General features: G+C 43.9%; 1 protein-coding gene across 2 annotated transcripts; it reads left to right on the forward strand.

Moving 5' to 3' along the window:
- The first annotated feature begins 537 nt into the window (after nt 1-537).
- On the forward strand, nt 538-12,925 carry LOC115192751 (bromodomain-containing protein 1-like). Of its 2 annotated transcripts, XM_029751568.1 has the most exons (13): nt 538-848; nt 2,192-3,567; nt 3,660-3,816; nt 4,316-4,447; nt 5,492-5,620; nt 5,759-6,071; nt 6,238-6,507; nt 6,661-7,143; nt 7,258-7,384; nt 7,579-7,709; nt 10,475-10,569; nt 10,926-11,074; nt 11,249-12,925. In XM_029751568.1, exons 2-13 carry the CDS (start codon nt 2,210-2,212, stop codon nt 11,430-11,432), a joined length of 3,528 nt encoding a protein of 1,175 aa, XP_029607428.1. In that variant the 5' UTR covers nt 538-848; nt 2,192-2,209; the 3' UTR covers nt 11,433-12,925. The 2 variants fall into 2 exon arrangements, with proteins under 2 accessions (XP_029607428.1, XP_029607427.1); XM_029751567.1 differs by lacking the exon at nt 10,475-10,569.
- The last annotated feature ends 254 nt before the right edge of the window (nt 12,926-13,179 follow it).

Below are 13,179 nucleotides of genomic sequence, written 5' to 3' on the forward strand. Positions count from 1 at the left end.
TAGTAAGGGCAGACATTTTTATAGTGCAAGGAAATCTGTATGGGAGATAGTGTCACATAATGAGAAGAGAAGGTAGGAGGTTATGTGGTGTAGGATGAGAAGGGAATTCGGGATTTAATTAATCTTTGAAATTGGTACTGGAATGTGTAATGGATGTATGGTAGAGGAAACGGTTGAACATGTATTATTGTTTTGTGAAATGTATGATGTAGAAACGGAGAACTTGTTTGATATGGTCAGAGAGTTTGGACAGGAATGTGGAGTGGGTGGGGATGATGGGAGTAGTGAGGCTTGTAAGGGAATTATTTTATATTATCAGAAATTAAGGGTTAGTTAGGAGAATATAGTGGTATAGATAGATCGTTTCCGGCCTCACAATCCAGTACAGTATGTGGCGCCGTATGCACCTGTCAGTTGGTTGCGATTCGCCAAAAAAACTTAACGTAGAAGGCGCTGCCCATACTAAAACTAGATTTTGGGCACTAGCGTGCTCTATCCATCTCTATGGAGTCGCTGCACATTGCACAACCGCATTGTTGTTGGGGTAAAGAAACCAGGGGTAGCTTGCTAGTTACTGATTATCAGCCAGTTGGAAAAGGACATTAGCTAGTATTTGGTGGCTTTTCCGAAATATTTATGTTTGAAATAGAATCGAATTTGGAATTTAGACAGTCGTCGTGGATACCTCTTGGTATCTTTCAAATTTATAATTCAAAACTGCTCGAGCGGTGCCCGTTGGATGAGAGGATTGTGTGTGGATTTACTGCTGCTGCTCTGCGCAGGCTACTTCGGCGCCATTGCTTGCAAGCGCTGCTGTTTTCAAAAGCAGAATTACTGAAAATACAAAGGTAGGTATAGCCAAATTTCCTATCCACACACACACATGCTTTTTAGACCGACCTAAAATCATTTATATAAATGAATTATACATGCTAGTGGGGAAAATTATAACTTTAACGAATGGACTCGGATTCTTGTTTAGTCCGACGCCATATTTCCCACTTGGCGTATTGTGAACGAACTGTCTTAGCTAGCTAACTCTTTCTAGTAGGTGAGCCTGTTGGCGCTGTAATTTTACGGGATCTTCCTCTCCTGGCTTCATATACATATTATATTTATGCCTTGCTCAACGTTCAACAAATTGAAGGTAACGTTAGTTTGCTCAGTAGCTACCACGTTAGCTCGGAATCTAGCTAATTTGCTAGCTAGTTGGCCACAAACTGGCTTTACACTAAGTTAGCCTAGCGAACGTTAACCAGTTAACTTCTAGCCAGCTAGCCTAATAGCTCCAACGGCACCTACCATTACTTTAAAGTAGCTATCTAAGTGTGACTTGTTTAAGCAGTTAGCTAGCTAATGCTAACTAGCACAACTTAGCATTGCCAAGTTAGTAAGTTAGCTAACATTAGCTAGCTGTTTTTTTGTTTGTTGACTAACGTTGCCCAGGCTAGCTAAATGGTTGCCTAATTAATCAGACTGGTACAAGTTATTGGTATAGTCTGAAAAAAGCTCAAACTTGACACGTTTTCTTACAAGCCAGAATGTTGACTACAATTACATTTGCTATTACTCTACCGGTTGTTTGTGTGATTGGTCATTCAGCTGGTCGAAATTTGAGGGAAAATATCCACAGGAAAGTATTATTTACCCGACTTTTAATAGTGCAGGTATTACCATTGACATTTCTGGCACATTCGCAAAACCATGTAAACACCTGCTAGACTTGGGTTAGTATGAATGCATCACTTGCATATACTTCCGTCTTGAGCACGTGCCTTAGGTCATGAGCAAACATCATTATTTCCGCACACAGAGACCCACATGTTGTAGTCTGTTTAATAATACTTCCCTGTGGATATTTCGTCAAATGTCGACCAGCTGAATGAGCAACCCCACGGACAATCAATCGTCAGACTAAGTTAAAATATAATTTGATTAAACAGGCGTGACAGACAAGGGACCTTTAGTTTGTTCTACATCTATGTAAATGTACATGGTTATGCTGTACACAATGGAAAACATCGCCACATTCGGGACTAGGCATTGTCTTGTAAATGAAGAGCCTTATTTTATGTCAGAATAGTAGACATAACTGAAACCAAGAAATTGAAATTGTGGCTGGCTAATGATTTATTACAATCTTGGTTGGTATTGCCCCAAGTGAAATTTCAATCAAATTGTTTTTTTGCAGGTTCTTTAGGTCTTCAAGATGAAGAAAAAAGTACGGCATCATAATCGCATGTCCATGCCCCAGAGGCCCCCCTCTCCCATCAAACCCTCACCGAACAAGGAGACCTTGACCTACGCCCAGGCCCAGCGCATGGTGGACCTGGAGATAGATGGCCGCGTGCACAGGATCAGCATATATGACAAGTTGGATGTCATCACCGACGATGACCCCACGGCCCAAGAGATCATGGAGTGCAACAGCAACAAGGAGAACAACGAGAAGCCCCAGCTAGTCCTGGTGCGCTCGGTGAGACTCAAAGACAACCAGCAGAAGAGGAGCACTGCCCTCACCACCACACATGGCGCTGACCCGCAAGGGAGCGCCCTCTTGGAACCCAAGTTCCGCACTGTGGAGTACAATCTTCCCGCAGTGTCTCGGAGGCCCTCCATCTATTATATGTATTGTGAGAAGACGGCCGAAGAGCTGGATGAGGAGGTGGAATACGACATGGATGAGGAGGACTACGCCTGGCTGGATCTGCTCAACGACAAGAGGAAAAGTGAGGGTGTCAGCCAGGTGTCCCAGAACCTCTTTGAGTTCCTTATGGACCGCTTTGAGAAGGAGTCCTTCTTTGACAGCCAGGGTCGAAGTGACCCCCAGTCCCTCATTGACGAGGACGCTGTCTGCTGCATCTGCATGGACGGAGATGGCCAGGACAGCAATGTTATTCTCTTCTGTGACTCCTGCAACATGGCCGTGCACCAGGAGTGCTACGGTGTTCCCTACATCCCAGAGGGCCAATGGTTGTGTCGCCACTGCCTCCAGTGCCCCTCACGGCCCGCTGAGTGTGTCTTCTGCCCCAACAAGGGTGGCGCCCTGAAGAAGACGGACGATGACCGCTGGGGCCACGTGGTGTGTGCCCTGTGGGTGCCAGAGGTGGGCTTCTCTGACACGGTCTTCATTGAGCCCATCGACGGTGTCAGCAATATTCCGCCCGCCCGCTGGAAGCTCACCTGCTACCTCTGCAAGGAGAAAGGTGCCGGAGCCTGCATCCAGTGCCACAAGGTTAACTGTTACACAGCCTTTCACGTCAGCTGTGCCCAAAAGGCTGGCCTCTACATGAAAATGGAGCCTTTCAAGGAATTCACAGAGACCGGTTCGCCCACTTTCTCTGTGAAGAAGACAGCCTTCTGCTGCGCTCACACTCCTAAAGGGTGCACCCGGAGACCCCTCGCCATCTATGAGGAAGGCCACGCTAAAAACGGTGTCTGTCACGAGAGGGGTGACAAAAGAGGGAGGAGGAGGTTAAAAGGGTGGCTGAAGAAGAGTAAGATGGTAGTGGTGGTGCCTGAGGAAGAGGCTCCTGCTGCACCTGGGCCTAGTATAACCCCCAGCAGGTAGGCATGTTATTTCTACTTCATTTGTCTACCAACCAAATGTTTCTAAATATTTTCCTAAATGACCAATGCTAACATATTCCCCCTTCCAGTTTTGACACAATCCTCAATCAAGTGTCTGTCCAGAAGAAGAAGGTGTTTGTGGAGCGGGTCCTGAGCTACTGGATGCTGAAGAGACAGTCAAGGAAGGGCGTTCCGCTGATCAGGCGGCTACAGGCCAACACCCAGGTCCCCAAACCAGAGCAGCTGGTCAGTCTAATTGTTCAGTAACTTTCATGGCATCCAAATCCTCGAGATAGAATTGTGTCTGCTTTAAAAATTACATTTGTGTTTAAAACCTTTGTCCGGCGCTCGGAAATCAAAATAAAGCAGCCTAATAGTTGATGTGATAAATATGGAGCAGTTTCCTGTGTTTGCACCGTTTCTCAAAAGTTTTGGGATTACAATGGTGTTTTTTTAGGGTCCAAAGAGGAAACAAAACACAACAAATAAAATGCATAATATACGTGACACTACATAATATTACACATGTATAAATTGAAATGGGCCATTCATTTCAATATAGACTATAAAAAAGAAGAAATGTAATTAAAATTAGCCTATTTTATTTTAGTCAGAGCCATATTCAAAATGGCTCTCCACCAGTGTCCATTGACGGTAGCGCCGTGTCATTTTCTGCCCCCCTTTACCTGAGATTTATGTCTTGTGAATGTACGTTAAAATGCGTTTTTGGACTCTGATGTTACAGGACAGCAGGGTGGAGGATAATCAAGCGATGAAGGAGCAGCTAAAGGAATGGCACCGCCTACGCCAAGACCTGGAGCGAGCTCGCCTACTGCTAGAACTGATCAGGAAGAGGGAGAAGCTAAAGAGAGAGGAGGTACAGAGAATTGTTTTTCTTATTTTCCACGGTAGTAAAATTAGAATGTTTGTGACAGCATATCAATGAATAGTTGTGAGCCCTCCTATAAATAAAATGAATTTCCTTTCCTTTTGAAATAATCTGTAACCTTGTTTGAATCTACAGTTTTTATGCTAGTCAAGTCATACTCAGTACAATCAAATAAAAATCACGACAGCTGTAATGGAAACCAGACGTTTCGTTAATTTTAGAAATACCGACAGATCATTTGTTTGTTCGACATGGTAGGATCTTTTTGTGTCTTTAAAATTAATTATGTGAGAAATGGTGATGGAAATACCTTTTTATGCCCAAATATTGATATAAAAAACACCATATCGAAGTCAACTTGGAGTCAAGATGATATGGTGTGTGTGGTCCCCCCACTACAACTCGGGAAAGCATGCGGTTTATTAGGCTCCAGATGAAATTCACAGGGTGGTGAAAGTGCACAGTGGTCTTGATGCTCCTTTCCAATAAATATTGAGGGTCTGATTCTGGTGACATGATGATCGATGTTTGACTGCTGTTTGACAAATAAAAAATATTCTCGCTCATATCCATACTAATCTCATTATGTATGCATTCTTTATGCATAGCCTACCTGCACAGCCTACCTGCACTGTATTGGCTAGCTCTTGGCTGGAGCGCATGTTCCAAGACCAGAGAAGGCACATTTGCTATATAACGCAACAGTTTTTGTGACAAAACTATCGGTAGAGTTAAATGCGATGGAAACAAACTTTAGATTTTTATTTGGTACATGAAAACTTTGAAGAAGTTCATTTTGTGTACACTACATCACGCGCTGATGGTTATCCCCAACGAGTCCATTTGGTGAAAACACACCACTGTTGGGAAAATGCGCATATTTTCTTTATGCATATTTTAGAATATTTGCATGAAAATCTGTCGCCAATTCGATGGAAACCTAGCTTTTTGTTGAAACGGCTTTAGGATTGGTTGTTGGAAGCCTTAGTAAATATTAGTATACTGCTACAGCTTTGTTCTGTCCTTATTCAGATGAAGCTCCAACAGTCCGTTCTGGAGGTACAGCTCACACCTTTAAATATTCTACTTCGAGCCGTACTGGACCAGCTTCAGGAGAAGGACCCAGCCAAGATCTTTGCCCAGCCTGTCAGCGTTAAAGAGGTAAGTTCTCCCACACCCCACAATAGAATGCTATTTCCACAAATTGAAAACAAATGGTACCATATAGTTCTGATTCATTCTTTGGGTACCCTTTCTATCAGCATCATGTTTTGTTTGCCATCTCCCCATCCCTCTCAGGTGCCTGACTACTTGGACCACATCAAGAAGCCAATGGACTTCTCCACCATGAGGAAGCACATTGATGCACACGGCTACAAGAGCCTGGTGGAGTTTGAGGCTGACTTCGATCAGATCATATTCAACTGCATGAAGTACAACGCCAAGGACACGTTCTTCTACAAGGCCGGTCTGCGTCTGCAAGACCGAGGTGGGGCCATCCTCAGGAAGACTTGTCGGGAGGCTGAGCGAATCGGCTTTGACTTTGCCAGCGGGATGCACCTTCCTGAGCAGCCCAAGGTGGAGGCTCCTCCCCCTTTCTCTTGGGACGATGGTAAGAACATGGTCTACATATGTTTACTTCTATATTTATCAGTCCACAGCCAAATCAACTAAATACCCTTTGCTGAATCCAACTATTGATTTATGGTACTATAGCATTTTGGAATGGGGCCTCAACTGAGCTCAGCCAATCAAGTTGTTGTTTGTGTGTCTTGCAGTGGACCAGATACTAAACCCAGCCAACCGGCAGCACATGTCTTTGGAAGAGCAACTGAAAGAGCTGCTGGAGAAGCTGGACATGAGCAGTGCCATGAAGTCCAGTCCGTCTCGCAGCAAGCGACTGAAGCTGCTCAAAAAGACCATTACAGATGTTCGCAGCGAGATATACCTAAAGACACGACACCCCGCTGCCGCCCCCTCTGAACCGAAACCAGCAGAGACTGAGGAGAAACCACTGCCCCCCACTCGACACAGCACACAGGAAGAGGGTATGTACCAGGTGGTCTAAAAGCAAAGAATTGGTTCAATAATGCTTTCTCCTTGCTTTGATGTCTTATTTGATGAACTGTAGGCTAAGGCTTGTCTGTTCTACATGTCAGAATGTTTTCATTTCCTACTGTGAATCTGTTTTGGTTGTATAGAAGGGGAGTCTTTGCTCCCACCGAAACTAGAGCCGTTGAACTCGTCGCCGCCACTTGTCAACTCAGACAGTCATTCAGAACCTCCCATGCTCAAGCCCATCAAATCCAATGGGGACAAGACTTTCAAGTGCAACGGTGTCAAGACCGCTACCTCAGTACCCCGGGATACCCTCAACGGGCACAACCCGCTGGTCTCCGACAGTCACCTTAGTGTTGGGGACACCTCCACGCTCGCAGAGCCCTCTAGCATGGGCAACAGGCGGACCAATGTGCTCTTTCGCAAGTCCAAGAATGCCAGCCCGCAGAAGCCCCCAAGGACAGCTGAGCACCAGCTCGGCTCCCCGCTGCTAGGAACCAAAACCTTCCTCTCAGTGGTCATTCCTCGCCTGGAGACTCTCCTCCTACCCAGGAAGAGGACCCACAGTGCCTGTGGAGACTGTGACCAGGATGAGGAGGAATCCCCCATCAAGCGTCTTGACACAGGTAAAGCCCAGTGTAAAATTGAAATAATCAAAAAATATATTTTTTTTACATGCAAAATGTAATGGAGATACAAGATTGTGTGTAGACAATTTTTTTTTTTTTTCTTGTCTCCAGGACTAGCTAATGGATTTGTTGTCGAGCCGGAGCTTGAAACCAGCCCCATTAGGCCGATGGAGCCTCGAAGGCGCTGCACCTCCGAGTCCAGCATCTCCCCTAGCGGCAGCGTGCTGTGTAGCACCAGGTATGATTGTCACCTCAGCACATTAGCAATAATTCAGCCTCTGCCTGCAGCACTCTACTGTGTAGTACCAGGTACAGGATAGGCAGTGGGCCTACATCACAATGCCATGTTAGCATTTATATCCAGCGTCTGCTCTAAGAGCCGTCTGTGGTCAAAGGCAGATTGGCACATAAGTTTCCCTTTGTTTCCTGTAGCACGGTCAGCGTGCCAAAAAGTGGGAAAGGAAGGCCATCCATGGCACGTAGGAGCACAGTGGACGACAAAAACGCACTCATCACCTGTATCGGAAATGGGGACTTCACCAAAGCCGCTAAGATTGCAGCAGGTGAGACACTGGTTCTTAGCACAAATACACTTTCAGGAGATAAAGGCCAGGACGGGACTTACATTATGAATGATACATGTATCCATTTTTATGGTAGCGGTTTATCATTTCTTTCTGGAATAGCTAACAAAGTCATCTGCCATTGCCCTGTCACCAAAAGTGTATTCATATTAGTTTATTTTGAGTAATTTGGAATTCTACAATTTTTACAAACGAATTGGCCAGTAAACATCAATGAATCCTGTGCATGTATTGGCTTCCAATGGACTGCAAGTCTCAGCTTAGGCATATAGAGGGTAGCCTGAAATCCAGACTAGTTTTGTGCTAACATTCCACTCCATGTACTCTGTGTCATATACCAAACATTTGTTTAGCATGACAAGGAGTGGCAATAATTGGAATATTAACACAGACTGGTACCCAGGTTAAGTAGAGGGGATTTTTTTGCCTCGACTGGTTAGCAAGTTCTAAGATTGGTACAATACACAGTACCAGTCAAAGGTTTGGATACACCTACTCATTCCAGGGTTTTTCCTTTTCTTTTTTACTATTTTCTACATTGTAGAATAATAGTGTAGACCTCATCTATGAAATAACACATGGAATCATGTAGTAACCAAAAAAGTGTTAAACAAATCAAAAAATATTTGAGATTCTTCAAAATGGGCACCCTTTGCCTCGATGACAGCTTTGCACACTTGGCATTTTCTTAACCTGCTTCACCTGGTATGCTTTTCCAACAATCTTAAAGGAGTTCCCACATATGCTGAGCACTTGTTGGCTTCTTTTCCTTCACTCTGCAGGCCAACTCATCCCAAACCATCTCAGTTGGGTTGAGGTTGGGTGATTGTGGAGACCAGGTCATCTGATGCAGCACTCCACCACTCTCCTTCTTGGTAAAAATCGACCTTAGACAGTCTGGAGGTCTATTGTGTCATTGTCCTGTTGAAAAACAAATAATAGTCCCACTAAGGCCAAACCAGAAGGGATGGCGTATCGCTGCAGAATGCTGTGGTAGCCATGCTGGTTAAGTCTGCCTTGAATTCTAAATAAATCACGTTGTCACCAACAAAGCACCATCACACCTCCTCCATGCTTCATGGTGGGAACCACACAGGCGGAGATCATCCGTTCACCTACTCTGCGTCTCAAAGACACGGCGGTTGGAACAAAAAAATCTCACATTTGGACTCATCAGACCAAAGGACAGATTACCACTGGTCTAATGTCCATTGCTCATGTTTCTTGTCCCAAGCAAGTCTCTTCTTCTTATTGGTGTCCTTTAATAGAATTTCGGGCTCCCGAGTGGCACAGCAGTCTAAGGCACTGCATCTAGTGCTAGAGGCGTCACTACAGACCCTAGTTCGATTCCAGGCTGTATCACAACCGGTCGTGATTGGGAGTCCTTTAGGGCGACGCACAATTGGCCCAGCGTCATCCGGATTTGGCTGGGGTAGGCCGTCATTGTAAATAAGAATTCGTTCTTAACTGACTTGCCTAGTTAAATAAAATAAAGTGGTTTCTTTGCAGCAATTCAACCATTGGCCTGATTCACAGTCTCCTCTGAACCGTTGATGTTCAGATGTCTGTTACTTGAGCTCTGAAGCATTTATTTGGGCTGCAATTTCTGAGGCTGGTAACTCTAATGAACTTATCCTCTGCAGCAGGTAACTCTGGGTCTCCCTTTCCTGTGGCAGTCATCATGAGAGGCAGATTCATCATAGCGCTTGATGGTTTTTGCAACTGCACTTGAAGAAACTTTCAAAGGTCTTGAAATTTTCCCGGCTTGACTGACCTTCATGTCTTAAAGTAATGATGGACTGTCATTTCTCTTTGCTTATTTGTGCTGTTCTTGCCATAATATGGACTTGGTCTTTTACCAAATAGTGCTATCTTCTGTATACCACACCTACCATGTCACAACACAACTGATTGGCTCAAACGCATTAAGAAGGAAAGAAATTCCACACAATTAACTTTTAACAAGGAACACCTGTTAACTAAAATGCTTTCCAGGTGACTACCTCATGAAGGTGATTGAGAGAATGCCAAAAGTGTGCAAAAGTGTCAAGGCAAAGGGTGACTACTTTGAAGAATCTCAAATATAAAATATATTTTGATTTGTTGAACAATTTTTTTTTTTGGTTGCTACATGATTCCATATGTGTTATTTCATAGTTTTGTCTTCACTATTATTCTACAAGTTAGAAAATCGTAAAAATAAAGAAAAACCCTGGAATGAGTAGGTGTGTCCAAACTTTTGACTGGTACTGTATATATTTTGATTTAGACAGGAGTTTGTGTTCTTGGCAAGACTGCGTCTGAGCACGGAACATGAGCTCGTTTGACAGCAGACAGCTGAGGCTCTTCGCACACTGGGGCCATGGTTGGGATTTTTTTTTTATGTCCCAGTGGCCTGAGCTGACATGCCCCAAGGCAGCAATGGTCTCCCTGTCCAGACTAATCAATCCCACTTCCTATACATAATTCAGAAGTTTTCGGTCGTCTTCTCCTTGGTCTCAAACTGCAGAATGGTTACCCTCTACATCGACCTTGTGTTGTTTCATAATTCATACGACTAACACTATTTCAATGTTTTGATGCCCTGTAATATTTCCCTGTGTGTGAATGTACATTCTTGTTTTTGTTTGCTACTGTTGTCTTTCCCTATCAGTGTGAGCATGGCTTTTAGAGTAGTATTCTTGTCTGTTTGCAGTGAACCCCCCCCCCCCATAACTTGCTTGTCGTTATTCCTGCTTCCGTAGAAGTTGTCAACGCAAATATTTGGATGTCCTCTAGTGCTGAACCCCTTAAACTAGTTTGGGCAAAATGTAGTGGATATCCCTCCTACCCTGCGTTGGTGAGTGAGAGCCTGTGTCCCAGAGACTGGCCATCTATATGTCTCATTTCCCATCCATTCGTCTCATCGTAAGTGGTGTAGCTCGTGTTTGTGCACACCCATGCAGCAAGCTGCTCAGCTCCAATGTGTTGTGGATGGTATGAGTGTGTTAGAAGTCGCTGAGGAGTAATACAGATCGCTTAGAGCTTTCCGGGTGACTCGGGTAGCATGGCATCCGTGTTTGGTAGTTTGTTGTTAGTGTGATTGTTTGTCAGTTCCGGTCCACCAATCTGAACCACTGCTGCACCACCAGGATTCACTGCGTCCTCTTGTTTTCAGACCACTAGAGTCAATCACTTTTCTCACCCCCAATGCAGATCATAGACCCCAAGCTGCAGAGGGTGGGGCGTCACCACCACGGGGTCTCCCTGCCCCCTCTGGACGTCCTCAGAGTCGGAGAACTGATGCAGTCCAAGTCCGAAGAGAAACTCTTCCTCGTCCAATTCTTCGACAACAAGCACAGCTGGTGAGATGACGCTCCCCTTCTATGGTTCGCCACTTGTATAATATTCTAATGTGGCCAACAGTTTAAATGCCCATGTTCACGTTTTCTTGAGGACCAGTAGTAGTCAAGTAAAATGATGTTAGCATTATACAGTTTTCTACTATTATGCTGACACTACGTCACTTTATTTGACAGGCAATGGCTTCCTAGATCCAAGATGGTTGCCTTTGGTATCAATAAGACTGTGGACAAGCTCAAACTGAAGGAGGGCCGCTCCTCTGGCATCCGTAAAGCTGTGCAGACCGCCTTCCAGCGCGCCATGAGCCACCGGAGTCAGGTCGGGGACGGGCCTAGCAGCGAGCCCTGCGATGTGGACTGAATCTGGTCATGCAACCCCCTCACCTCTAGGGGGAGTCCTTCCTTAACTCTGTTTACTTGATATTCCACAGCAGCCCTGGTATTCCTCACACCCATCATTGTGTTTACTGTCTCTGTAGTGGACGAGCAGCCCAACGGTCTCTTGTTGCAGGTTTTCATTCCACCTCGTGTCTTGATTATATTAACTGAGCTGCTCATGGGTAAATGGTATGACTCCACGCTGCATATGCTCCATTTTAATCTATTCCATTCTAAATACTGTAGCTTGCAATATATTCAAATGAATCAATGAGCTATGCAACTAAACTCAAGCAATTGGGTTGGCGGCTGCAAAAACCTTCATATGGCTTCTAAGGACCGACTTGTGAAAATCACTGGTCTAATGTGATGAATGTGCCGGAGCTGAGTCTGTCTTGTAATGTGCTGCAAGACTGCTGCAACCTTCACTGCCATCATGATTCTCACCCTCACTCCAATCTACTCTCTGCAGCAACCCTGGATTTAACCCTGTAAATACCTGCACAAGGCCTGACACTAATTTATTCTGTTTTCATGTATTATTGGTACTGCGTGTTCACTTTCTTGCTATTTATACTGCAGGGGTGATTCATGGCAGCACTATGGTGCATATTAAATATTTGCTGGTGCTACAACCTGTGCAAGTCTAGGCTACAACAGACTCAACCAGGGGGGTAAAAATATACTGTATTGATTGAACGTTTTACTTGTTTTTTTTATTTGAGCTACTTTTTTTACGGTTTCTTAAATTATCGAAGTTTATGGAAAAGCTTCTCTTGGCATTAATGTGTTTTTAAAAACAATGTTTTTACCGGACTTCGTGTGTTTTGTTTTTTTTGTACATATTTATATAAATCTTTATACTTGTATGCATCAGATGCTTTCAGTGTTTAAAAAGCTGAACGTGCATCATTCACACACAACCAAAAATCAGCTGCCCAGATTTTCATACATTTTTTTTAAATGTATTTTTTGTTGCCTGTATTTTGTTGCCTTTTGTGGTGTGTGTGTGTGATCAGTGAATAACAACCTGCAAAACGTTGTCTTCATACACAATGGTTTTGACTGTGTTACAGGGACCATGACCATGGGTGAATGTGCCTGTAGTAATTTATTGTAAAGGAGAAATGTATATGCATTACTTTATATAGAAAGAATCGTAAGATACTAATGGCTCACTAGGAGCCAGCTGTAGAGGCCCTTTTTGCATTTTTTATTTTTTACCAGAGGCACTAATCTTAAAGGTGTGAATAGAATCCATGGCATTTTATTCAGTTGGGAGGATCTGGGGAGCAGTGGGTAGAATCATTTTTTTTTCTTTATCCCAAAATACAGTTTCGTATGGACGTTCTATAAATAGACTTTACTAGTCTTATTCTCTGGGAAAACCACATTATAGCCAATGGAGTAGATGCTGGCAAAGTCCGGTATTTTTATAAAACACTGAAAATAAAAAAAATGTTATTGAATCACTGATTTTCTGTGTTGTATGGATTTTGTGTTTGATGAAATGAAAGACAATTACAGACTACCACAAGGTGGAGCTATGGCATGGCAAAAGTCTACTGCATGAGAATTTAATTTCTAGTTAAGTTTACCAAGGGGCCACATATAACAGAGGTCAAATCACATGTCTACTGCCACCTTCATCTAATACACGATAGTACAAACATGATCTAGATTAGAAGTTTCTGTCCAATGCTATCAAATAGCCTAAATGCAAATTTTCT

The sequence above is a fragment of the Salmo trutta genome, chromosome 4 (assembly GCF_901001165.1).
Source record: "Salmo trutta chromosome 4, fSalTru1.1, whole genome shotgun sequence".
NCBI classification, from domain to species: Eukaryota; Metazoa; Chordata; class Actinopteri; order Salmoniformes; family Salmonidae; genus Salmo; species Salmo trutta.